The 27,756-nt window shown below is 35.7% G+C and overlaps 1 protein-coding gene and 1 long non-coding RNA gene across 3 annotated transcripts in view; one reads left to right on the top strand and one right to left on the bottom strand.

Moving 5' to 3' along the window:
- RNF19A (ring finger protein 19A, RBR E3 ubiquitin protein ligase) overlaps window positions 1-27,756 on the bottom strand; it is a 58,634-nt gene that overhangs the window by 9,750 nt on the left and 21,128 nt on the right. For both annotated transcript variants that reach the window (XM_047728571.1, XM_047728570.1), the window contains 4 exons: window positions 21,293-22,060; window positions 8,151-8,359; window positions 3,452-3,596; window positions 2,437-2,599 (listed from right to left, as the gene is read on the bottom strand). In XM_047728571.1, the coding sequence (XP_047584527.1) occupies window positions 2,437-2,599; window positions 3,452-3,596; window positions 8,151-8,359; window positions 21,293-21,966 (1,191 nt within the window). In that variant the 5' untranslated portion in view covers window positions 21,967-22,060. The remainder of the gene's footprint in view (window positions 1-2,436; window positions 2,600-3,451; window positions 3,597-8,150; window positions 8,360-21,292; window positions 22,061-27,756) is intronic.
- On the top strand, window positions 17,856-18,243 carry LOC125099186 (uncharacterized). Its single transcript, XR_007127045.1, has 2 exons — window positions 17,856-17,953; window positions 18,157-18,243. It is a non-coding gene; the product is annotated as an uncharacterized LOC125099186 (long non-coding RNA).

Below are 27,756 nucleotides of genomic sequence, written 5' to 3'. Positions count from 1 at the left end.
AGGACCTCCCAAGGCATCTTTTATTATCCTTCAGCACTGCATCTAATTCTTGCTCCTCTCCTCATGACCATTCCTGAAAAACTTAGGAATGAAGCAGAGAAAAGCCAGAGCTAAAAAACTGACTAGACAGGAATCTTCAGAAAATTTTGCATCCTTAAGCACCAATCTTTAATTACAGTGATCACAACATTCTATTCCTGGTTCAGCTTAATTTTTTTCTGCTCTACTGTTTTGTGCAACATTTCTATTTGTTACTATAAATAAAGACTAAGCTTTTAGGTGCTTTATCAGCTTAACAGGTTTTCCTGGGCTGGTCTGTAACCCTAAACACCATAGAGAACATTGTTTCAATGGAAAACTAATTTATCAACTGGCAACCCTCTGGGTATATGTCTGAAAAAAGGAGACTTTTAACCTTTTAACTGCTCCCAAGACATGAACAATGAGGTAAATAATCTCTCCTCTATAAATTATTTGTAGGTATGTGCAGTACAACAGTCTCTTCTTCTCTTCTACTTCTAGGTATGTGAATAAACAGTTTTGTTTTTAGCAAAGCCTTGCTTTGGATAACTGCATAAAAGGTTAAATAATCATCTATTATGTTGGGGACCTTAAACAAATTTAATTAATTAAAACCTTCTGAAATAAAAATTTGGCTCATAAGTATCCATGTTTATTTATCCTTGGTAATTTTTCAAAAATAGTATATACTGCTATTTTTCTGATTATAAAGTAATATATGTTGAATATTTAAAAATATTCAACATATACTGAATATGGAAGAGGATCAGCCTCCTCTTGAGTTTAGTTCCAAAAGTCATAACCAGAATTTAATGAAACAATTGAAAGGAAGACAGATTCTGACTCAACCTAACAATTACAGACAGCTGGCAACAGAATGGGCCGCTGCAGGAGTTGGTGATGTCCCCAACACTGAAGTGCCCAAATGGCTAGAGAAACTGATCAGGGATCTTACATAAAGAATGTGTGTATCTAGGTTTAAATCCTACCTCTGTTTCTTTCTGTGTAACTTAAACTACATAAACTTTCCCAAACCTCAATATTCAAATACATAAATTTCTTTAAGGTTAAAATGAGTCAAATTAAAACAACTACCCCACAGTAAGGGTTCACCCCATGTTATTTCTTTTAATTCCTATACTTTATTCTGCTTGAGTGCAAGGTTATGATTAGATAATTTCTTCCTTTTTTTTGAAGATTTTAGAGAGAGTAAGAGAGTACATGGTGTGAGTTGGGGGAGAGGCAGAGGGAGGGAATCGAGCAGACTCCCCACTGAATTTGGAGTCTGCTGCTGGCTCTGAGGACTCATGAGATCATGACCTGAACCAAAACTAAGAGTTGGATGCCCAACGGATTGAGCAACCCAGCCACCCCCTTAGATAATTTCTAAAGTACCTTCTCAATTCTGAGATTCCATTAATGTAGACAGCAGCAGACTTCTTAGCCACTTCATAAATTATCCCTTTAACCTTTCAAAAAAGAATTATTGCCTGGCTAATGAAGTATAATTCATCACTCATAGGCCAGTGGTAATTATTGGTGTCTGGACTTACACAAGACAGTTTTAATCTACAGAACTGCGTATTTACAAATAGCAGTAATCTAAGAAAATAAAACCTTTGAACCGAAGTTCAAAATAATTCAGGAACTGGCTAATTATTCTTTGCCTTGAGGGCATGTGTTATTTAGCTATTAACTTGTTATAGACTTAACTTTAAAAGGATATATCCATGAGAAAAATATCAGGTGTCCTTCAATACTTTAAAGTTAGAAAGGAAATGTACGGAAGTTTTCAGATTCAAGTAATTTTATTTTTTAAAGATTTTATTTATTCATTTGACAGAGAGAGATCACAAGTAGGCAGAGCAGCAGGCAGAGAGGGGGGGTGGTAAGCAGGCTCCCCGCTGAACAGAGAGCCCGACGTGGGGCTTGATCCCAGGACCCCAAGATCATGATCTGAGCCAAAGGCAGAGGCTTAAGCCACTAAGCCACCAAGGCACCCCAGATTCAGGTAATTTTAAAGCAACTCTACTTTTGGGGCACCTGGGTGGCTCAGTGGATTAAAGCCTCTGCCTTCAGCTCAGGTCATGATCCCAGGGTCCTGGGATCGAGCTCCACATCCGGCTCTCTGCTCCACGGGGAGCCTGCTTTCTCCTCTCTCTCTGCCTGCCTCTCTGCCTACTTGTGATCTCTGTCAAATAAAAAAAAAAAAAAGCAACTCTACTTTTTATGGGTACATACAAGTTTGCCAAACACTGAAAATTTATTATCTTATGAAAAAATAAAAGTTTTATACTGAGATACAAAAAATGATCTTTCAAGACAAACAAAACAAAACAAACCCCTAAGATCATCAGTTCTAAACCTGAAGGTTTAGAATAAGATAATGAACTAATACAGAATTAAGCATTTTACCTTACGGCCCACATACACAGGAATGCCAATAATCATTGCAGGGATAGCAATGCCAGCTATTAAAGCAATTCCTACAGGAGCACCAACAAGTGTTCCAAGCTGCCACAGTATCTTCTTCTTCCGGCTCCAGGGTTTCTTCCCCCAAAAAGTACATCCTGATGGACTAAGGGAAAAAATTGTAACTATAACTGCTATAAAACATAGTATCAGCAAATGACTTATAATACATTAAAACAATGACTCTAAAAGAATTCTCATACTCAGAAATGAGGTTTTTTAAATTCTGAGTTCACTAAAAAGCCAAAAAAAAAAAAAATCAATATAAGAATGACCATCAGTTATTTTCAAAGGAAAGTGACAACCAGAATTCAGGTTAAGTATTTATCCCTAGTCATTATCTTGAAAATGTTAGATTAGTTTCTGAAGAGTAAATTAATGCAAAACATGCTTATTTTTAGGCATACAATTATCTGATTATATCAAACTCACTTTGTGGACTAAATGAGGGAATTTATATTTAAGAAAATTAAATGGAAATAGTTATGACCTAGCGTAATTACATGGGGATATAAAATACTAGCTTCTAGTTTAACAAAACAAACAAACAAATAAAGACATCCATATGCTTCCTATTTTTGACTAATTAATCCCAAGTGGCTAACACAATTATTTGGCTCCTTTTAAATTTTTTTAAATAAAATAAAAATTTTATTTTTGTTTAAAAAATATTTTTTCCACTCAAAGATACATCATGAATTTATGTCTCACATTACCTGATGTATGCAACTAGAATAAAACACATTCCTCTTAGTATAAGCATCAAGTTTAAAAATTCCTAAGATAATACGGTCTCCCAATTATCTTACAATATAAAATATTTAGATATAAATAGCTCTTTCTCCCTCCCCCTCCAACTACTAACCAGGCCAACCCTGCTTAGCTTCCAATATCAGACAAGATTGGGCACATTCAGGAGGGTATGACATAAATTAAATGGCTCCGTCTATAAACTTACCTTAGATAATGTAAATCTGAGATTTCTTTCATACATAACCAACAAAACTCACAACCACAGACAGCACATGTCATATGATTACAGCTCCCATCATTCATCTTTATTATATAAGCAGCACATCGTGGACATGGCTTTATATCATCAGCTATTAGAAAAATAGAGAGACCTGTTTATTACATAAAACTGGTCCAAAAAAACCAATTTCTAATAGATAATTATAGCAATGCCAAAAAATCTTAACATATATAGTTTGTTAACTGATAGCTTTAGCCAGCTATTTTTAGTACATAAACTATTTTTTCAAAAGAAATGCTATAGAGAACATCTATTTAACGTTTTTTTAAAGTATTTTTCTTTCTTTCTGAGAAAAGGAACATGTTTTACATTAAATTTTCAAACTGTAAACATTTTCAAACACAATAGAACAATAAGAACAAAGAGCAACAAAATAATAAAAAGAGAAAGGAGAACTAAGGATAGCCCTAAGCAAACTGCAAACTACATAAAGTTTGTATTTGTTCCTACCCCACTGCTGTCTTTTCTGAGTGGTACTTCAGATTCTAGAATTTTTCTAACCATCTCTGCTTTATTAAAGTTTAGATATTCTTTGTACTACTTTGTTATCTTTGTCTTTTTAATCTTTTTTTTTTTTTTAAGATTTTATTTATTTGTCAGAGAGAGAGAGGGAGAGAGAGCAAGCACAGGCAGACAGAATGGCAGGCAGAGGGAGAGGCAGGCTCCCTGATGAGCAAGGAGCCCGACTCGGGACTTGATCCCAGGACGGTGGGATCATGACCTGAGCTGAAGGCAGCTGCCCAACCAACTGAGCCACCCAGGCGTCCCATCTTTGTCTTTTTAAAAGTCATTTATTCAAATGCTGTTGCTGTATCCCTGTCAAATACTATGGTTATAAGGCACAAAGGTGCCAAGTTAAAATCAAATGGTACATAACTTTTGGAATCACTGACATAAAGTAAGAGTTATATTATACAACTACTTTGAACCTTGGCATCTACTTAATAGCAACCGGTAAATTATTTTACTATTATTAGTAGCCAGCTATATTTTCCAATTACACACAGTTAAGAAAAGGTATGTGTAGTACTAGCTGCTGAATTCAAGTACTTGTTCCATTTTCTTACATGATAAGCATTAAACTCTATTATATTTTCTTTTCTAAAAGTTTTATGGTCAAATTTACCTGTGCTTTATCAGTGAATTCAGGTTTCCTTAGTGCTTCTTTTAGAGCCAAAGCTGTTTTTTAACTTAAGAACTGGTCAATGCTCACAATTAGTATTTTAACAATTTCAAACAATTTTGAGCAAACTGATAACTCTATGCAGCCAGACCAAGACAAATGATAAATACTAGAATATAAAAATTAAAAATATTCATGTCACGATTTAAATGATCCAAAGAACATAGAAGTCTGCATTAAAAATTTTTTAACATTGGAGCATGAATTTAAAAAAGCTGGCTTTTATAGCAGATATAATGCCTGTACATCAAATTAAAGAAATGCTAAAACTATCTGCTTAAGTGGCATATTAATTGATAAACTTCCTCATTCCAGAGTTTCCTCAACTAGTAACTATCTTAATTAGTGGTGGGAGTAAAGAGATTTGACTTTCGCTATAATATATGCAATCTTCAGAACAAAATGAAAGGTGAATCCCCATTTTTATGGTTCTAAAACACAAAACAGCCTTTTAATATGCTAAGATTGTATGTTAGAAACGAACGCCATAGCAATGTATTTTTGATGTCTCTTTATAGAGCTGTATCTGAATGTTTCTACTGTGTAATTATATATCTATACAAAAGGCTGTTTTGTCTTTGTCTCTTAAATTAGAAATTTACTGTGCACATTATATATCTCTCTCAAAATATTCTCAAATGCAAAACTCCTAAATAGAGTTGTTTTACTGACTGGATGGTCAATTGATGCCCCCTTCCCTGAACATCAATTAATCCATAGCAGCTTTATATTGAAAAAAAAAAAAAAAAAGCTTCCCATTTCTATTTAAGGTACATTTGGCAAAGTTTTTTTTTTTTTAAATCATTACATTTCTATTTACTGTTAAAATATGGGTTATTGTCATGTTAGGGGGAAAAAAACACAACAGGTTACAAAACAATATACAGTTCTCAAAATTTGTTCAAAGAACTTTCCTACCTCCACCAGATTACCTATAAGGACTTAAAACAAAGTGTTAATAGTGGTTATCTCTTGGGGTGGTAGCAGTAGGAGACACAGATGAGGGTTGAAAGCCAATTTAATATATTTTTAATAAAGGGGGAAATATAGTAAAAAAATGAAAAACATGTAATTCATGTAAAATGTTAACTCCAAGTGCATAAACTCCCTAGTAGCTATAATAAAGTGTCTTATGTAGATATAATACTGTTATAGTTTAAAGATAATTTTATAATACAAATTAATGTACCAGATGATTAAGCATACTTATTTATCTTCAGCTGACTGATCAGAAAGAGCCAATTAATTATCATTCTGTTAAGCAATTATTAAAAGTGCAGCCAATTTTTCAATGTATCATGGTAACAGGAGACAAAAAAAATCAAGATATCTGGAATAACGGAATTAATAAAACCATTTTAGATGGCAGTTCTCTTTCCTCTTTTTTCTCCCCCACAAGTCAATTAGTAGCTAAGTTCAAGTTTTTTATAGATTCGTCAAAAGAAACTATCACATGAACATTTGTCCTGAGAGCTTTGATTTTTTTAAGAGCACTGGAGGTAAAAATGCATGTACTTTAAATTTTCAGAATTATAAGGTTTTTGAACATGGAAAAACCCCAAAAGAAGTTTTTAAAATAATCACCTTGGGAGGTTATATTTGTTCCAACAATGTTACTATTTGGCTCAAATCACTTGGCAAGTTTTTCTTTCATAATTATTTTCAAAACTACTTAATATAAAAAAAAATCACTCTCATGATCATATAGTCACATCTTAATTTGGATCCACCCCAAACCAGTGATTCAACTTGGTTATTCTAGTTGTTAGACTTAGTTCCAAAAGAACTTCTTGTTACTTCCAGAAATCACACTGACATTAAGAAGATAATTTAAGTGGCTGTACTGGGATCTAAAGGTTATGACCAATAAGGCATTCCAGGGTAGCACTGCTGAAATAAACATAAAATCTTTCACAGTGAATACAGTGAGAAAGATCAACATTCATTTGCATGACTAAATCATGATGTTTATTTTAAAATTAATAACAAACACAAATCTCTAGCAGGTGACTGGTTTCTCTAGTTTCTTTTTTTTTCTTTTTTCTTTTTTTTTTAAATTTATTTGTCAGAGAGAGAGAGAATGAGCACAGGCAGACAGAATGGCAGGCAGAGGCTGAGGGAGAAGCAGGCTCCCCGCTGAGCAAGGAGCCCGATGTGGGACTCGATCCCAGGGCGCCGGGATCATGACCTGAGCTGAAGGCAGTTGCTTAACCAACTGAGCCACCCAGGCATCCCATGGTTTCTCTAGTTTCTCTACCTCAAACAGCTAGAGCACCTACTTTGTGTCAGGAAATGTTTAAACCTTTCAGACATAAGTATTATTAGTGTCTTCATTTTACAGATGAGAAAACTTGATTGGGTCACACAGAATTAGTGGAAAAGCTAGGATTCAAATCTAGACAGACTGATTCCAGAGTCCAGGCTCTTAACTCAATACGTATGTCCTGTAACCAATCAATAAATACCCATGTTCACACACAGAGAAGAGAGATAGCATTTCCAAGTGGATCACTCCATGTCTACAGCTGACCCTAGAGGATAAAATTTAGGTTTATCAGGTCTCCTTTTAATTACTTCTGGACCCATACCTGTAAATTATTATTAATACCTTTGAATTCCACCCCAAATCTTCAGGAAAGGAAAGAGAAACAAGTCAATGAGCAAACAACTATGAAAATCTGTGTACACTGTATAAAGTATTAAATGTTGAATTTCAAGTTTAATTTTAAATTTGACTTTAACAGCATAAATACTATCTCAACACAGTGCTAGTAGGAATGTAAATTATTTTCTTGACAAATTTCTGTATTTTCCAAGTTTTTCCATTTTATAATCAGTGAGAAAAATATTTTTCTAAAAATGACTGAAAGTCCAATAAACAATGACATTCTATAAATGGGAAATATTAATTTTTTCCATTTTTATCTGAAGAACATTAAGAGGATCATAATTTTTCTTAATTTTTGAGATTTAGGAGATGGATACATTGTTCAAATAGATCCCCAGGTAATTTAAAAATTCCTAGCCAAAGACACAAAATTCTTAGTGTCCCATAAAGTATGATTTTGAATCCTTGATCCTGGAATTAGATGACACATCTATAAATAAAAGATGATTTTTAAACATCTTTGCTAAGCTTTGCATAATATACTTTTATGACCAACAGTTTCAGACCATACTCAGTTATCAGTTATATACATCACCACAGCACTTCCTTTTTTCTCTTTTTACAATAAAGTCTTCCCAACCTCAATACCATTTTTCCCACAGTAAGGAATGAGTGCTTCTGGAACAGAAATACTAACAACACAAAGAACATTTCTGAAAACTGAAGGGAGGAAAGGTAATAACAGGAACTATTTGAATACTGCATTTTTTATTAAGATAACTATAGTGCTGTTTGTGTCAAATATTTTATTAGAAAAAGTGAGACATAAATACCTGCTGCTCCAGACTCCTGACTATAACTAATGGATGAAGAACGTATAGTTCTCAGACGTAAGCTCTGGGCTCTCTCTTGCCGAGCAGCATCACAGGTCTGATTGGGGTGCCAGATCTGTTTACAGTGGTAGCAAAACTCTGTTCCACAGCCTTCTCGCCCACAAGTTAATTTTGGACAGCTAGCACATCCAAATGCTATCACAGCATATCTTCAAAGAATAAGAAAAATGATTTAAAATGGGACATAAAAGAAGAGATACTAAGTAAAACAATTATCCAACTGAAAAAGTTTTCTATTTATATATACATGAGCAAATTAAGTCATAAACCCTAACACTATCTCATCAACATAAAAATGGGGAAAAAAATGAACAATTCACAAATGAATACATATAAACGGCTAAAAACATTTTTAAGGTTCAATTTTTAACTTTTAACTTTCAATTTTATCTAAGATGCCAAACTGTATAGTTAGCCTAATTCCAGTTTTATAAAAATTATATTAAATTAGTATTGTATGCACACTAGAAGGAAATATACCAAAAATCTTAACAGTAGTTTTGCTGGTACTAGAGTTCTAGTTCTCTTCTTTATACACTTATATATTTCTGATTTTTATAATTACCTGCTACTTTTAAAATCAGAAAATTAAAATATCACCTATTTAAAAATGCAATGATGACTGAATCAGCTACACCTATCAGTTAATGGGAAACTGTGATAATTCATAAATTTTGTGATTATCTGTATTTATGCATAAATTCTTACATTACTGTTTCTAAAATGCATAGTAAAAGTGCTCTTTGGTGCCAATCTCCTCCAAAAAGTACGTGAACTCGATTTTCCCAATTAGAAAATTTGTTTTTTCACTTCAGATTAAAAAACTGAAAACAGTAGACTCATGACTAGCCCTGAGACCTACTCTCTGTATTAATATTTTGGCACTTCAATAATTTCTTACTTAAAATAAATTCTGGGCACACTTGGACATTTATCCCAGAGTAATGAGAACTTACGTACAAACATGTACACAAATGCTTGTAGCAGATTTTTTTGTAACAACCAAAAATCAGAAACAGTCTAGATGTCTTTTTCACTAAGTGAATGGTTAAACTATGGTGCATATATATGGACTACTACTCAACAACAAAAAGAAACTACCAATACACTTCACTCTGATAAATCTCTAAGGAATTATGCTGAGTGAAAAAAAGTCAATTTAAAAGTTATATACTCTATGATTCCATTTATAGACCATTTTTGAAATGACAAAATTTTAGAAATGGAAACAGATTAGAGGTGGCCAGGGATTAGGGATGGGGTTGGGAAGGCGACAGAGGATTTATAAAGAACAATAGGTTCACCACCATGGTATATTCACCACCCCATGGTGGTGAATACACTTATGTAAGGTGATAAAATGGCATATAACTAAATATACATGCACACACAAGTAAAACTGGGGAAATTTAAGTAAGATTGGTAGATTATATCAATGCCAATATCCTGCTTGTGATGTTTTTTGTTGCTGTTTTGTTTTGTGATGTTGCTTTATAGCACTGAAGAATGGTACCACTGGGACAAACTGAAGGAACGGGATTTCTTCTTTTTTTTTTTAGATTTTATTTATTTATTTGACAGAGATCACAAGTAGGCAGAGAGGCAGGAAGAGAGAGAGGGGGAAGCTGGCTCCCCACTGAGAAGAGAGTCCGATGCGGGGCTCGATCCCGGGACCCTAAGATCACAGCCTGAACCGAAGGCAGAGGCTTAACCCACTGAGCCACCCAGGCACCCCTGGGATCAGGATTTCTCTTTATTGTTTCTTACAACTACACATGAATCTACAATTATCTCAATAAAACTTACAATAAAAAATGTCTGGTGTTCTGGTTCTCTTTGAAAGACAAACAAGTCTTATCTATGTATAAGAAGCTTTTTAAAATAGCAAATATTTCCTTTTGGCTGGAAATTTAAGGGTGTTTTCAGGGTTCCTCTTGTTATTGGCAATAAAATTTAAATAGTAACTGTAACTAATATTTTTATTATATTTCCAGATAACATGTAAAATTATAAAATTTTAAGAGTCAGGAAGTTCCTCCACTTTTGGGACCTGTTGCTCCCTTAGTATCTTACTTTTTAAACTTAAATTTTACATCTTAAATTCCATTTTCTTTTTGATAGATCGATTCTCCAGTTACCAACATAATCATAAATGTGTTCAAGCATGATTAAATTAAAGACAACTTATTTATCAACATGGGGTAATTTAGCAAAGTTTACTTTCCCTGAGGGAAAGTAGTTCATTGCAGTTACTCATAAAAAGAAAAAAGTCCTCAAAGACTCAACACTTTATTTTCTATCAAATTATAATGCTAAGCAGTCTTTAAAATAGTAATTTCACTGAAAAGGAAATGATGCTCTCTTCTGTAACTCTTTTCTATCCTAGCTTTTCTTGAAGGAAGGAGGGAAGGAGAGGGACATGGGGAAATCTGTATGTGTGCAAGGGACGATGACGCTAAGACCAACTATTTGTTAAGGTCAGTCACAATATATAAAGACAGAAGAGAAGTTTAGGTTACCTGGTCAAAATACCATTTCCACCACTTATTATCTGTATAGTCTCATTAAATCACATAACCTCCCTACAACTAAGTCTTCCCAAAACATAAAACAGGATTCAAACACTTCAGCATTCAGCCAAAGTCAGCTTTAGCTTTAGCCTTGATCTTGAGAATGCCAAAAAGCAATTCACCATTTCAATGACAGTTCCAGTACCTCTGCATCTGTACTTGATTAATAACCATGTGATCCACAGTTATAATCCTTTCTATATCAATAGAAATAATGTATGGAAGGCGCCTGGATGGAGAAGTTGGTTAAGTGTCTGACTCTTGGTTTTAGCTCACATCATGATCTCAGAGTTGGGAGATCAAGCCCTGTGTTGGGCTTGCTGGGCTCTGGGCTCAGTGTGGAGTCTGCATGAGACTCTCTCCCCTCCCTCTGTCCCTCCCCCCTGTGCTCTTTCACTCTCTGAAATAATTCTTCAAAAAAATAAATAAACATTGGTAGGCATTCTAGATACAGAATAAAAAGTCTTACTGCTTCATATGGTGAAATTTTACTGGACAACTGAAGTATAAATGCACATTGTGTTTAAGAATAAAATACAGTAATTATTAGTGAGAACTGTGAAAGCCAAGTTTAGATATAAACTTAACTTTCAATTCATTAAACAGGGATATAGATTTGTAGTTAATATGAACACTGGAGTGCCAGAACTAAATTTAGGAAGAATATAGTCTTTCTGAGTAAATAAATATAAAAATACACAAAGCAGATTAACAGAAATAGGTTATATCATAGTTGTTTTTTTTTTTAAGATTTTATTTATTTGGCAGAGAGAGAGAGATCACAAGTAGGCAGAGAGGCAGGCAGAGGAAGAGGGGGAAACAGGCTCTCCGCCAACCTGGGAGCCCGATGCAGGGCTTGATCCCAGGACCCTGAGATCATGACCTGAGCTGAAGGCAGAAGCTTAACCAACTGAGCCACCCAGGCACCCGGTTATATAATTCTAACCTTTATAGGTTGTTCAGTATACCACCATATCATTAAACAAAACTTAAGAACTGACTTAATTTTTAATCAATGATTTAAGCTATTAGTCTTTTTTTTTTTAAGATTTTTATTTGACAGAGAGAGACACAACAAGAGAGGGAACACGAGTAGGGGAAGTGGGAGAGGAAGAAGGAGGCTTCCCACGAAGCAGGGAGCCCAATGTGGGGCTTAATCCCAGGACCTTGGGATCATGACCTGAGCCTAAGGCATATGCCCAACAACTGAGCCACCCAGGCACCCAAGCTATGGGTCTTTTAAGAAAAAGTCCTATTAGGGAATTCTTCACATTTTGACAAGAATTAAAAGCAGAGGGTGCCTGGGTGGCTCAGTTGGTTAGGTGACTGCCTTTGGCTTGGGTCATGATTGTGGAGTCCCAGGATTGAGTCCCACATCGGGCTTCCTGATCAGCAGGGAGTCTGCTTCTCCTGCTGACCTCTCTCCTTTCATGCTCTCTTTCATTCTCTCCCTCTCTCTTAAAAAAAAAAAAAGAAAAAAAAAGCAGAATGTCAGCTTTTTAAACTTTCATGACAAGATAATTTCCACATCTGGTACATAATCCATGAAAACATGAAAGGGTATGGTGTGAAAACTGAGGTCTCAAAACATTTTATTCTCAATAATCAAGCTTCAAAACAGCATTATAAGTTGCTTTAAGATAAAAATTCCCTACAGTGACCTAAACTTGTTGAGAATAACTGTTTAGAAATAGTGAATACCTATTTAGATTTTTTAAATATATGCAGTATAATTATCTGGAACAAACTAAAGAGCTGACAAGTAGACTAGCATTTCTGCATGATGTCAAGTATTTAACATTTGATTATTTTTTAAAATAAAATTTTACACTTACTTTCGTATCCCATAAGTTCATCACACCTTAATTAGTGATATTTGAAATTGGCCCTGGAGAAGTATTAATTGTCTGGTCATTTGGCATTTGTTGAAAATAAATGTAGGTTTGATGCATCTCAGAAATTAGGATATCATAATAAAAAAGAGTTGTGATATTTAGGGGTACCTGGGTGGCTCAGTGAGTTAAGCCTCTGCCTTCGGCTCAGGTCATGATCCCAGGGTCCTGGGATGGAACCCTGCATCGGGCTCTCTGCTGCTCTGCCTACTTGTGATCTATCTCTCTGTGAAATAAATAAATGAAATCTTAAAAAAAAAAAAAAAAAGATTTGTGATCTTTAGATAAAACTGTGTGTTGTGGAGAGAACAGGGGGGAAAGCTGGGGGAAGGGGAAAGAGAATTCATTCATGGGACATCATCATTATGTACTCAAATATCAGAGATAAAGTACCTCGAACTTGTTTATGCTACTTCCCAGTATCTCTTTTTTAAAGGAAAAGCTGAGGGATCCTACCCTAGAATTAAACATTCAAGTCCCATTCAATCTGTACAAGTTATAAAGAAAAATAGGTTTATCTTTAATAATCCTAACTATTTTTCATGAATGTATATTTTGATAACTAAAAGTTAAGAGTCTATCAGTTTTTTCTTATTAACAGTTATTGAGTGCTTACTATGTAAATGTTCATAAACATTCAATCTTAATAATAACTTTGTTAGGCATATTTTATAATATAGCAAGAATTAAATATAACTAGCATTCATATATTTTGAAAACAGAATGTTAGGCCTCTTGATGATTTTCATTGTGTGGGAATCAAACATATTTTCCACTGGAAAACAGCTGTCAAATTACAATGGAAGCAAATGGTAAAACTAAATCAAATATAAAATGCTTCCTTTGGGGCGCCTGGGTGGCTCAGTGGATTAAAGCCTCTGTGGCCTGGGTCATGGTCCCAGGGTCCTGGGATCGAGCCCCACATCAGGCTCTCTGCTCAGCAGGGAGCCTGCTTCCCTTCCTCTCTCTCTGCCTGCCTCTCTGCCTACTTGTGATCTCTGTCAAATAAATAAATAAAATCTTAAAAAAAAAATGCTTCCTTTAAAGAAAAATGTCAGGAGTATCTCTGTTCTGGTGCATTAAGTGTTATATGGGAAAAGAACACCCTCAGCAGAATGCCAGGGATAACTGAGCAATACCTAAGATCTTTGGCTTGAACAGTATCCAAATCTTGGTTTAATAAGATGGCTCCAGGGGCACCTGGGTGGCTCAGTAGGTTAAAGCCTCTGCCTTCAGCTCAGGTCATGATCCCAGGGTCCTGGGATCGAGCCCCGAATCGGGCTCTCTGCTCAGCGGGGAGCCTGCTTCCCCCTCTCTCTCTCTGCCTGCCTCTCTGCCTACTTGTGATTTCTGTCAAATAAATAAATAAAATCTTTAAAAAAAAATAAAAGATGGCTCCATGTCCTTCTACGATTCATTATTTAACTAAGTCTTACTTTCCATCTCTATTCTTCCATGTCTATCTACTCAAAAATGTTTAAATCTTCCTATTTAGCAGGAGTGGAGGGACAAGAAAGTGGGGGAAAAGAGAAACAGGGACTGAAATAGGACAATCTTTCTAGAAATATTTTCTGTTCACCGAAGTGGCAACAGGAGGTTTATACTAAGAAAGTACTCAGTGGTCAAGTTAGAAAAATGCTAAGCAAAATTAAAGCAGTTTTTCATTTTTTTTCTTTTTTATCTACAGGATTTGCTAAAAGAATTTTTTAAAAAAGACTTTATTTATTTATTTGACAGAGATCACAAGTAGGCAGAGAGAGAGAGGAGGAAGCAGGCTCCCTGCCGAGCAGAGAGGCAGATGTGGGGCTTGATCCCAGAACCCTGAGATCATGACCTGAGCCAAAGGCAGAGGCTTAACCCACTGAGCCACCCAGGCACCCTGCTAAAAGAATTTCTAATATACCAGTGATCAGTATATAGTGTGCACTATTTCCAGAATTTATTTCACCATGGCGTCTATTTCCTGGGAGAGTCTCACAGTACTAGAGTTCTACAAATTACATCATTGATAACAGAGCAAGTAGGGATACCAGCTAGGGTACTGTATTGTGTCTATACTAAATTCCTTATGAAGGAACAAGTAAAAAGAACAAACTATACCTAAAACAAAATCTAATCCTAAGATAAACATAACACTCCCCAACAAAAATTTTAATTAAAAAATGAGGGAAAAGAAGAAAGATTATCTAGGCATCAAAGACCCCTGCCCCCCAAAAGTAAAGCTTTAACAAAACCTTTAGAGAACAAAGAAAATATAATCGCAAATACTGTTTGATCCAGTTAGTGGGGAAAGTCAAGTTTTGCATCAAAATCAACAGGCTCGTGTTTCTACTTGCTAGAAGTTACTATTACTCGATAGAGGAGTGACTTGTTTAAAATGTTTGGGAGAAGGTCTAGATAAAGTGAGGCTCATCTCCTGGTTCCCTCTTTCATGAGCTGCTTCCTCTAGAGGATGCCTTCTGTTGTGCTTTCCACTACATGCTACAGGGGAATTGCCAAGAACTGCCCAGTCTATTTGGAGAAGTCAGTCTAATTTAAGGATGGTGTCAGCAAGCCATTCTGGCTGCATAACTAAAGCCACATTCTTTAGTAGACTAATTAGTAAGAGAGAGCTGACATGTCTCCTAGCATATCAACTTGGTTCTGATTGAGGGTTTGAGGGAATGTTATTTTTATTGATTCCCTTAAAACCACCAAAAATTCCAGTATCATTTAACAATGGCTGGTGTAGCAGCAGTATACACTGAATTACATAGCATTAAAATATATCTAGACCAATTTTATGGTTAGAAGAATAAACTAAAAAGAGCAAACTCTCAGCTCAAGGAATTTTTAAATTCTAAGCTCAAAGTCTTAGAATACTTTTATGAATGTCTATTCTAACAGATACAATTTGTCATTAGTTATGAATTACAACTTCCACTGAAACACAGTTTATACTCATTATGGCTTCCTATACACAAAACCTGCTGTTTTCTAAGTCACATGTATTTGTTTCCTCTGGAGAAAATCACAAGTTGCATCTGTTCTCTGTATAAAATTTCTAAAAGGTCAGCCTACAAAAGCATTTTCAGCATGTCAAAAGATGGTCAAGTTATGGCTAAAACCCTTCTTTGTAGGGTGGAAATAAGAGCTATATAAAGATTAACTGGAATTTAAAAATATATATTGTTTAGTTCCTAAGCTGATGATACCATTTTTTAAATCCATTATGAACAGTATCCTCCACCAGAATAAATTATTATTCAGAATCATTTAAATGTCAGCCAGTTTGACACTACACAAACCTGATTACAGTTGATCACATTGCTTTAAAATGGCTTATTGGAAAAAAAAAGTAAAATAAAATGGCTTATTGACAGTTCCTATGATATATGATTTATATTAGTGGCATATAGTCAGATTGATTCATTCAACAACACTTTATTGAGCATGGCTAAACCAGCAATTACAAAGAAAAATCAAATACTTTTTTCTTTTTTGCTCTTGAGAGGCTCACAGACATTATTAAATCATTAACTATATTCTTGTATTATAAATGTTCTTGTATATCCAAAGCTCCCCAGCAAAGTCAGAAGCACTCACATGAGACAACAGGGATAATGTGTGCTGGTGAAGGGCGGCCAACTGAAACACATGAGGACAAAAACTAAAATGCCAACTTTTTGCTGTCTGCCTGCAATGTATAAACTAGGCTGCCTGGGCAGAAGGTAATCAGGTATTTTTACTCAAGGCAAGTTCTATGCATTCCTTCCTATGTGCCCCTCACCTCGCCCCAACACATCTCCCTAGCCATGGCCAAATTCTTTTCTGAGCCTGTGTAGACTGCATGTTATAGCAGCAGTTTTGCAAACTTCACCCTGGTTAAATCAAAGCACACAGGTTTGGCTCCTTCTCAAGAGGACTTTTCCAAAATACTGTCTTTTAAAACAAGTTCAATTTGTCCTGGCCCTCAGAATAGTAGAAAGAATATCAGGTCAGAAAACCTGAGGGATCTCAAATAGAAACCAGGTCAGCTTTTCTTTCTCCTCTAAGCTAAGGGCAATATTTCTCAAAGTGTGTTAAACTACATGTTTAAGTAAAATTAATGTCAGATACAGAAAATGGTCAGATTAATAAATATCATATGCAAAAAAAATTCACAATTTTACATACAGCATTTCTAGAAAAAAGTCAAGTGTGTTGTACAATAGAAGGGGTTAAATACTATACAATGTCAACGGTCCTAGCTAGCTAAGTATTTCCATTACTCACTGCCAGATAATCAGGCATTTACCAGTATTCTTTATGCCAGATTTAAATAATAAATGGATTCTAAATAAAATATGTCCCTCTGTGGATCCAAAGATTTTAATAAGTTGCAGGGGGAAGGGATTTTTGTCTTTTATTCATTATTAAGTTTCCAAGTACCTGGCACACAGGTACATTAAATATTTGAATAACTGATTTTTAAAAATTAAGGCAAAACTTAAGAAATGGACACAAGGAATTATAAATAAGAGCTACAAAAAACTTGCTGTGTGCCAGTAATTATGTTAGTCATAAAATTAGAGGTCTACCCCAAGCCTTATAACAACATGATAGGACAGACATTTAAAATCAGGTCTAAATGCTCATGCTAAGTAAAACTGAAACCTTTAATCAAGGCTTACATAGCATTCCATTCTCAAAGTACACATATAAATTTTCTGTTACTGGATGACAGTTTCTATGTAACGCAACCATAAAACCTACAATGTAATCAAGTATATAAAATATGCTCTTAATCTAGAAACAACATAAATCAAATACAAATGACAATACATTACAAAGTAATGCTGACATGTTTTCTTTGTCCCTTGTGGGTAAGACTATTGACAACCACGAAACCAAGAGTTAATTTATAGTCAAATTAACCAAGGCTAATTCTTTGTTAAACTTACATAGCAATCAAGTAGTTATGTTCATAATAACAGAAGTTATTAAAGTAGCTGTTTCTATTATTTTATATTTTTATACTTAACATTTATCTTCTCCAAAATATTTAAAATATTAAGCCATTTTGCCTTTTTTTTTTTAAGACTTTATTCATTTATTTGAGAGAAAGAGAGAGAGAGAGCTGGGGGAGGAGCAGAGGGAAACAGACAAGCAGACTGAACCTGAGCCCAATGCAGGGCTCAATTCCACATCTTTGAGATTATGACTTTAGCCAAAATCAAGAGTGAGACACTTAACCAACTGAATCACCTACGTGCCCCTAAGCCATTTTACTCTCTGACAATGAAGTCTCGATAAGAAGAAAGTGGGCAGGCGCCTGGGTGGCTCAGTGGGTTAAGCCGCTGCCTTCGGCTCAGGTCATGATCTCAGGGTCCTGGGATCGAGTCCCACATCAGGCTCTCTGCCTGCTTCCCTCTCTCTCTCTCTCTGCCTGCCTCTCCGTCTACTTGTGATCTCTCTCTGTCAAATAAATAAATAAAATCTTAAAAAAAAAAAAAAAGAAGAAAGTGGGCAAAAATAACACAAAGTATGAGTTTATGAAACACCTTTAAATTTTACTGAAAAATGTCACCCATACAAAAAGGATTTATAAATGAAAACAAATACCCCGTATCTACCATGCAAACTAAGAAAAGTATCAGTAAGGTGATCATATAATTAACAACCTAAAACACTTGAGAAGAGTAATGTGATCAAAATTACAGCAAAAGCATAAACTGAACTATTTCTGGCAAGTCAGAACCTATGGTTTTACCACATTTATCAGTGGCTTTAGAAGTCTCTTGATTGCTCCTTCAAGTTCACAACCTCCTTTCAATAGGTAACCACGAAACTAAATATATTCATCCATTTTACTGTTAATGAACACTTTTTTTCTTGTTTGCTATCATGAACATTTTTTTTAAGATTTATTTATTTTAGAGAGTGCATGAGGAGGAGGGGCAGAGAGAGAATCTTAGAGAATTTTTTTTTTAAGACTTTATTTATTTGACAGATAGAGATCACAAGTAGACAGAGAGGCAGGCAGAGAGAGAGGAGGAAGCAGGATCCCCGCAGAGCAGAGAGCCCGATGTGGGGCTCGATCCCAGGACCCTGGGATCATGACCCAGCCAAAGGCAGAGGCTTTAACCCACTGAGCCACCCAGGTGCCCCCAGAGGGAGAATCTTAAGCAGACTCCCCGCTAAGTGCAGAGTGGAGGCAGGGTTTGATCTCACCACCTTGAGATCACTACCTGAGCTGAAACCAAGGGTTGGATGTACCACCTAGGCGCGCCTATTATGAACATTCTTTTTTTTTTTTTTTAAACAGTTCCCTTTTTTATTATGAACATTCTTAAACATGTCTCCTAACTATATGTCTCCTGGCACACAAGAATTTCTTCACGGTATTTCACTAGGAGTGGCTCTTCTAGGTTACAGGGTAAACGTGTGTTCAATTTTAATAGTAATACGGCAGCAGGTGAGCTACTCTTCCACCTTTATTTTCTTTTCATTTAAAATTTTCCCTTTTATTTATAAAACTTTCCTTTATAATCTGTTTTGATTTTGCTTTGGTGTGTTATGTGTGGTGATGATCTCATTTCCCCCCCCTCAAACAGCTACTTTCACAATTCTGTATGTTGAAAAAAATCAATCCTTTCCCAGTTGGTTTAGCATGTTTCCCCTAAAATCAAATTCTTATATAAATAAGAATCTATGTCAGCTGTATCTATTGTGTTCTATTAAGTTAATACAATTGATATCCATTAGGAACACATGATCAATCAACACAGCTCAAGAGAATATATCTATTTAATGACCAGAAAATTTGTGCCCAGGATTTACTGCCTCAATCTCTGGGGGCCATAGCTTCTGACACTTAAGCCTTTTAATTCATGCCATCATTTTCAAACTTTTTCTTTTAAAATTATTAAATGGGGATGCCTGGGTGGCTCAGTCAGTTAGGCATCTGCCTTTGGCTCACATCATGATCCCAGGGCCCTGGAATTGAGTCCCATATTGGGATCCTTGATCAGTGGGGAGCCTGCTTCTCCCTCTGCCTACTGTCCCCCTGCTTGTGTCCACACTCTCTCTCTGACAAATAAATAAATGAATCTTAAAAAAAAAAAAAAAAAAAGGCAACCAAACCATTAAATGCTTGAAGAACTTGGGAAGTACTTTTTACCCTGGGGTTCCACGAGAGACAGAAAACCACACGCTTTCTCCAGACAAAACACACCATATAGGCATTTGGTGCCTATTCCTCACTATTTGAACTCTTGAAGGAGTATTTGCTATAATGATTTGCAAAAAGTGTGTTGACCTAAAATTCGTTGTCCAAATTGAAATCTAATGAATGCACGCTTGCACCAGTGAAAATGTTGTGCAGAGGTCCATGGGACCAAGAGTGATACAACTGTATGCAAGCTGTTCTTTTGACAGGATACTGTCTCCTGCTCAAGTTATTTAAAGGTATTGTTCATTATCAAGATTTCTTCCAATCTTTTTCTTGAGAGTTTATCTCTTCAGGGCTCCCAGAGTTTGCTTCTGTCATACACCTGTAAGCACAGTCAACCTTGGCCCATTTTAGAAAGTATCTTTAACATATTATTTTATTATTTATGTTCTAGTACAAGCTCCCTGAATTAGAGGAGAGCACAGTTCAAATGTGATAATGAATTTTATTTTTAAGTACTTCACACAACTAATGAATTCATAAAATGTCAAATAATCAGGTAATATTTTTAATATGTTATTTCCACTGAAATCCCTGGTGGATAGTTAAAGTTTAGTTATAACTGGGAAAACTGGTTGGGATTTGCAAAGGCTGGTAACATACTATTAATTTTCTCATTTGGAATGAGAGATATAGGCTAGATGCAATCTGAAAAGTTACTACTCAACAAATCTATTAATAATAGATTTGATTCAGATGATGAATACTGAAACTTCATCTGAGAAACTGAACTCACATTCTACCCTTATTTCTGATTATACCCAGATAATCTTGAAAGCTCTGGGTTTTCCCCAACTCTTACTTATACATAATCTCTAGCTCACTAATGGTAACATCCAATGTTTACAGCCTTTGTTATTCTTGAAAAGCATAAGACTATTTATTCCTAGTTATGACAACCCTACATAGGAAATGCTCTATAAACAGAAGATACTGTTAACATAATCAAATGTATAAGAAAAATATTTTAAATCTTGATATTACCAATACTTATGTCATACCAACATGAACACATGACATTGTGCACACATTAAGGTGTCTTCTGAAAGGGTCATTTGAGTTTATACAACCAAAACCAAACAAAACCCCTGATCATTTCATCTGCTACACTAAAATAACAATTTTCCAAATTAGAGGGATAATCAATTCTGCACACAACTAGATCCTGTACTCTACCAACTTATCCCTTTCTTCCAAAAATGTTCAAATGAGTATGCGATGAGACACAATATAAAAATGAGTAAGATACTATTCCTGCCGTTAGCATCTAACATTGTGCGTGGCACATGGTATGCACTCAATGTACATTTGTCTACTGAATAATGAATCACACCTGACATGTTAAGATTTTTCTTTTGAGTAACAGCTAATTCTTATTTTATCCACAGAAAAAAATATTAACTCAGGACAAACCAAACAAAATCTTACCCACAGTCTGGAGCTGGACACCACCTACAATCAGGATCTGCAACAAGCCACCGTCTAAGCATAAATTCTTCATATTTTTCCATCAAGACATCATCACTTAATATCAAGCGAATATCATGGGGATTAAACCGTTCAGTACATTCTGGGCAACTGATATTAACTCTACTTTCAGAAATTTCTATCCTTAGATATTGTCGTAAGCAATCCACACAAGATCTATGATGACAAGTCATGATCTCAGGAAATCTGTCCTTAGAATGCCGCAGAAGGCACAAAGGGCACTCTATAAAGTCTCCAATTTGCTTGCTTATAGAAGTTAATCCATTGTCAGAGGAGGTATTTGTAGAGAAAATGGAGTTCTTATCAGTACACATTTCAGAATGTATACTTTCAATGCTTGCAATTCCATCCACCCCGCCATTTAGCTCCCTGGATTTACGTTTGTTATCCTTTTTTCTCCGAAACAGAGAGCCTATTGAAATTCTTCTTTTTTTGGGTGCCTTTTTCACTGAAGGCAAGCTCACAGATGAAGCAGAAGACTGAAGATCACGATCTGAACCCATTTGCCGATGTAAACTCATGTCTAAAATGTTCATTAGAATTGACTCAGGGTCTGTGTTTACACACAGCCCTTCATTATATTTAGAAATGAAACCTATTTCTTGTTCTTGCATTCAGATTAAGTCATGATGTAAGAAAATCCTACTTGGTTCCTTCAGCGAATTCTTGAAAAAGCTTGACTTACAGAAGACTGTTATCATAGATGGTCTGAAAAACAAAACAGAACACCAAGAAAATTTTATTTATATTCTTAGTGTGCATGATTTTTAAATAAACTTACAACCTTACTACGAAACTTCAAACCAGTATGTTCTTTAGTCATTAGGGTTTTTTTTAATAACACCAATTTACTGAGTAGTCTACATGAGAATGTAAAAATATATAGTTAGCACTAAAACAAGTATATTCTTTAATCTTAATTAAAAAACTAGATTTGAGCTGACCTTACCATTATTAAAATATCATAAAAATTTTTGATCATTTTCACTGAGACTTCAATGATTCCCCACTGCTTTTCAGAGTTTAATTGACTGTAAAATACACATGCAGATACAAAGGATTACTAAGTATAGCTTATACAATCTTGAAGAAAAGTGAAGTGTGTGTGTGCTCTTACCCTGTCAAATGCAACGACTTAGAAAGTTGCAGGAATTAAGACAACATTGTGGTACATCACAAGGCTGGATACAAAGACCAATGGAGCATAACACAGTCCAGAAAAGGTCCCAAGTATATGTGGATACTAGAGTTACGTCAAAGGCAACAATAGCCTTTTCAAAAACAAACATACTATTGTTTTACTGGTTACCATCTGAGAAGAGGAACTTAACTTATAGCTCACCAGGGGCATAAAAATCAATTCCAGTTGGTTCACAGATCTAAGTATGAAAAGTAAAATCATAAAGCTTCTAGAAGTCAACAGAGAATATTTCTGTGAAAAGACTTCTTAAACATACAAAAGTACTAACCATAAAAGAAAAGACAAATTGGAATACAATAAACTCAAGAGTTGGTATTCAAGAGAGTGGGACAAGACAGTTGCCACATATAACTAATAAAGGACCAAGTACCCAGAGTGTGGGTAACACTTACATATTAAGACAAAACAGACAAAAAGGAAATGGGCAAGGGATTTAACAGGCATTTAACAAAAGGATATGAAAAAGTGCTCAACAACAGCTGTCATCAGGGAGATACAGATTAAAGCCACAATGAGATACACATCTAGCAGAATGGCTAAAATTCAGACTGACATTTCCAAGTATTACCAAAGATGTGGATTGCTGGTGGGAGTGTAAAATGGCGCAACTACTTTGGATAACTGTTTAATGGTATCTACCAAACTTGAACATATAGACACTTTATTACCCAATTACACTACTGGAAATAACTGCACAAGGGAAATGAATGGCTACATGTATCAAGAGATACATAACAATAGCAGCATTATTTATAACAAGCAAAAATACTAGATGCAACCCACACTTCTTCCAACGACAGAATTATATTCACTTTCTAGCATATTAGAAATGAATTACAATGAACAAAATACTGCTTTACACAAAACAAGAATGAATCTCACACAAAAGATGGCATACTGTATGTATAATTCTATTTAAAGAAAGTTTAAAACCAGGTAGAACTAATCTATGATGACTGAAATCAGGAGTATAGATACCTTTTGTGGGGAGGCACAAAGGGAACTTTGACATATGTAGTAGTTACAAAGGTATGTTCACTTTGTGATAAATCACTGACCTACAAACTCATGTTTATACACTTTACTGAATGATTGTTATATCACAGAGTTAAAAAAAAAAAAAAGCTTCCTGAGCTGGTATCTACACATATCCTTGACAAAGTCATATTGATTTCCCAACACAAAATCTAGAAAAACATTTCACTCAGGCAAACATTATTCTTGTCCATCAGTTTATATTTTCTCATTATTTGCAGCATTCTCTGCTAATTCTGAGGAAAATATAGGGTGTAATGGTAGGTTTTACTAAAATTTTCTGCATTATTTTCTTCCATGTTTTTATTTTAACTTGCATTTCAAAATGTCTTCTGTACTCCACAGTGAAATATATTTATCATAGAAGAGAACTACAGAGGGAATTGACTTTGGGGAACTTATCATCAGAATCTGTCACTTAAAATAGTAAACCAATGGTACTTATCAGTATCACCTGGGAAATTTTTCAAAATATACATTTTAAGGGGCACCTGGGTGGCTCAGTGGTTTAAGCCGCTGCCTTCGGCTCGGGTCATGATCTCAGGGTCCTGGGATCGAGTCCCACATCGGGCTCTCTGCTCAGGAGGGAGCCTGCTTCCCTCTCTCTCTCTCTCTGCCTGCCTCTCTGCCTACTTGTGCTCTCTGTCAAATAAATAAATAAAATCTTTAAAAATATATATACATTTTAAGACACTTGATAGCCATGTGATTTTTTTTCTCCAAAAGAGAACCCTGTAGGGTTTATTTTTTATTTTTTTTTAAAGATTTATTAGTTTGAGGCGTGGCGAGGCAGGGGGAGAAATGTACAGAGGTGGTGGGTAACAGGGAGAGAGATTTCAAGCAGACTATCAGCTGAGTGCAGAGCCAGACATGGGGCTTGATCCCACAACCCTCAGATCATGACCTGAGCCAAAAAAAGAGTTGGATGCTCAACCAACTGAGCCATTCAGGTGCCATTAGAAGTACTCTTAATATTTAAACTAGGATAATGAGCAAATTAGAACATGTGTTCATCCTATTTAGGAAATCCTAAAACATTATGCAAATACACAAATATGGCTCAAAGGAAAAATAAATCTGAATACTAAAACTTTAATATTTCTACATGGTAAAAAATGTTATAATGCAGAAAGACAGTGATAAATTAGAAAAACGTGTATAACAATGAAAAAATTTCCCTACTATACAAACAGCTTTTACACATTCATGAGAAAAAGATGTACAACCTGATAACAAAGATACAAGGAGGATGTCTGAAGAATTATAAAAATTAGAAAGATTGGACACAGTTTTTAATAATAACCAAAACTAAAGCAGCAAAAATTCAAACCTTAGATACTCTCTTTGTGCACATTAGATTGACAAAAGTTGTAAAAAGTTGGTAAGCATGTACTGTTAACGTCTCATATACTGGGGCACCTGGGTGGCTTAGTTGTTAAGTGTCTGCCTTCGGCTCAGGTCATGATCCCAGGGTCCTGGGATCAAACCCCACATGGGGCTCCCTGCTCAGTGGGAAGCCTGCTTCTCCCTCTCCCATTCCCCCTGCTTGTGTTCCCTTTCTCACTGTCTCTCCGTCAAATAAATAAATAAAATCTAAAAAAAAAAAAACCCCAAACAAACTCATATACTGTTGGGAGGAGTGCAAATCAGCACAATTTGGGGAAACCAATACAAAATGGAAGTATTCTTTGACCAGCAATCCCACATGTAAAATTTATCCTTCAGAAAATGTGAGGACACAGATGTGCAAAGATAATGTGCAAGGAAATTCACTGTAGCCTAGTTGATAGAAACAAACAAAACAAGACAAAAACAAAACAAAACAAAAAAACCCACATAAAACCTGAAAATAGGGGTGCCTGGGTGGCTCAGTGGGTTAAAGCCTCTGCCTTCGGCTCAGGTTATGATCTCAGGGTCCTGGGATCGAGCCCCGCATCGGGCTCTCTGCTCAGCAGGGAGCCTGCTTCCTCCCCTCTCTCTGCCTGCCTCTCTGCCTATCTGCGATCTCTATCTGTCAAATAAATAAATTAAAAAAAAAAACCTGAAAATAACTTATGTGTCTGACAGGGGATTGATAAAAATAAATGAACCAGCCACGATTTATGTGCAACGATATGGAAAGCATTCTCTATATAATGCTAAGTAAATAACTTCAAAATAGTGTGTATAATATGAGTAATGCATTTGTGGAAAAAACATACCCACACAGACTTACATATACAATTTTTGGAAAAATATTAAGAAACCACTGACAATAGTTACTAAGGGAAGTAAAATCTAGTATTTTTTTAATTAACATAGAAGTATTATTTGTTTCAGGGCTACAGGTCTGTGAATCACCAGTCTTACACAATTCTTAGCACTCAACATAGGACATACCCTCCCCAATGTCCATCACCCAGCCACCCTATACCACCCTCCTCCTCCTCTCCAGCAACCCTCAGTTTGTTTCCTGAGGTTAAGAGTATCTCATGGTTCGTTCCCCTCCCCGGTCCCATTTTGTTTCATTTTGCCCTCCCTTCCCCTCATGACCTCCTGCCCTGCCTCTCAAATTCCTCATATTAGAAAGATCATATGATAATTGCCTTTCTTTGATTGATATATTTCGCTCAGCATAATACCCTCTAGTTCCATCCATGTTGTTGCAAATGGCAAGGTTTTATTTTTTGATGGGTGCATAGTATTCCATTGTGTATATATACACACCACATCTTTTTTATCCATTCAGCTGTTGATGGACATGTATGCTCTTTCCACAGTCCAGCTATTGGCAGACATTGCTGCTATAAACACTCAGATGCACATGCCCCTTCAGACCCTACATTTGTATCTTTAGGGTAAATACCCAGCAGTGCAATTGCTGGGTCACAGGGTAGCTCTATTTTCAACTTTTTAAGGAACCCCCAAACCGTTTTTCCAGAGTGGCTGCATCAGCTTGCATTCACAAAAACAACGTAGGAGGGTCCCCTTTTCTCTGCATCCTCACCCACACCTGTCTTTCCTGACTGGTTAATTTTAGCCATTCTGACTGATGTGACTTGGTATCTCACTGTGGTTTAGTGCAATCTAGTACTGACTTTCTGCCTCCTACAGAGTTTAAAACTGTTATCAGAGTTTAAAAAACAAAACAAAACAAAACAAAAAAACTGAACCCCACAAGCAGTAACAATTATATTTCCCTAAGCTAACCAATAATAATAAGGATGGGGTCCAGAGTTTGTGTGTTTTATATTTAGGTCAATAATTTAGTGGCACACTCTGATTAAGAACCACTAAACTAAGGAGACTTAAAACACTCACTTAAAAAACAAAACTCCATGGGCTTTGCCTCCGAAATAAAGTTCCTTGTTTTTCATTACGTCAGGTACAAAAAATAAAAGTTCTATTAAAAACAACAACTCAGGGGGCACCTGCATGGCTCGCTCAGTTAAGGGTCTGCCTTCAGTTCAGGCTGTGATCCCAAGGTACTGGAATCTAGCCCCTTGGATCCAGCCCCAGCTTCTCCCCCCCCTTGCAGCTGCCCCTGCTTGCACGCTTGCTCTGTCAAATAAATACATAAATAAATAATCAAACAGAAACAACAACAAACAACTCAGTTTATTAGTCATCATCAGTCAAAAGGGTTATGGTGAAGTACCCCTTAACCTATAGCATAGAGATTATGAGACTTATTTAAAAATTCACATACTTTAATGACTATTTTTCTGCAGAAATAATCCATAGAAGTGTCTATAAGCATGTAACTGAAGAGTATTGGGAATGCCTCAATCAAGGAAACTTTGGCTAACCTGGGATTTTTAAGACTACACCCTAAACCACTAAGGAAAAAAAAAAAAGCACTACAGAACTTCTGCCAATTTGTAAACATAACGAAATGTGTGAAATTAAAAAAACTTTCAGTGATTCAGGAACTTATTTTTAGAAAAAGCTGACTTCATTCTCCAGTGAAAAATAAAAACCTATTATTTGCATCATTTAATATAGTACTATTCTTTTTGAACTCAATTTTTTTTTTAAAGATTTTATTTATTTATTTGACAGAGAGAGATCACAAGTAGACAGAGAGGAAGGCAGAAAGAGAGAGAGAGAGGGGGAAGCAGGCTTCTTGCTGAGCAGAGAGCCCGATGTGGGACTCGATCCCAGGACCCTGAGATCATGACCTGAGCCG

Source organism: Lutra lutra, chromosome 4 (assembly GCF_902655055.1).
Source record: "Lutra lutra chromosome 4, mLutLut1.2, whole genome shotgun sequence".
Classification (NCBI taxonomy): Eukaryota; Metazoa; Chordata; class Mammalia; order Carnivora; family Mustelidae; genus Lutra; species Lutra lutra.
The sequence above is the reverse complement of the archived record's forward strand: the minus strand, read 5'-3'. Positions and strand labels throughout refer to the sequence as shown.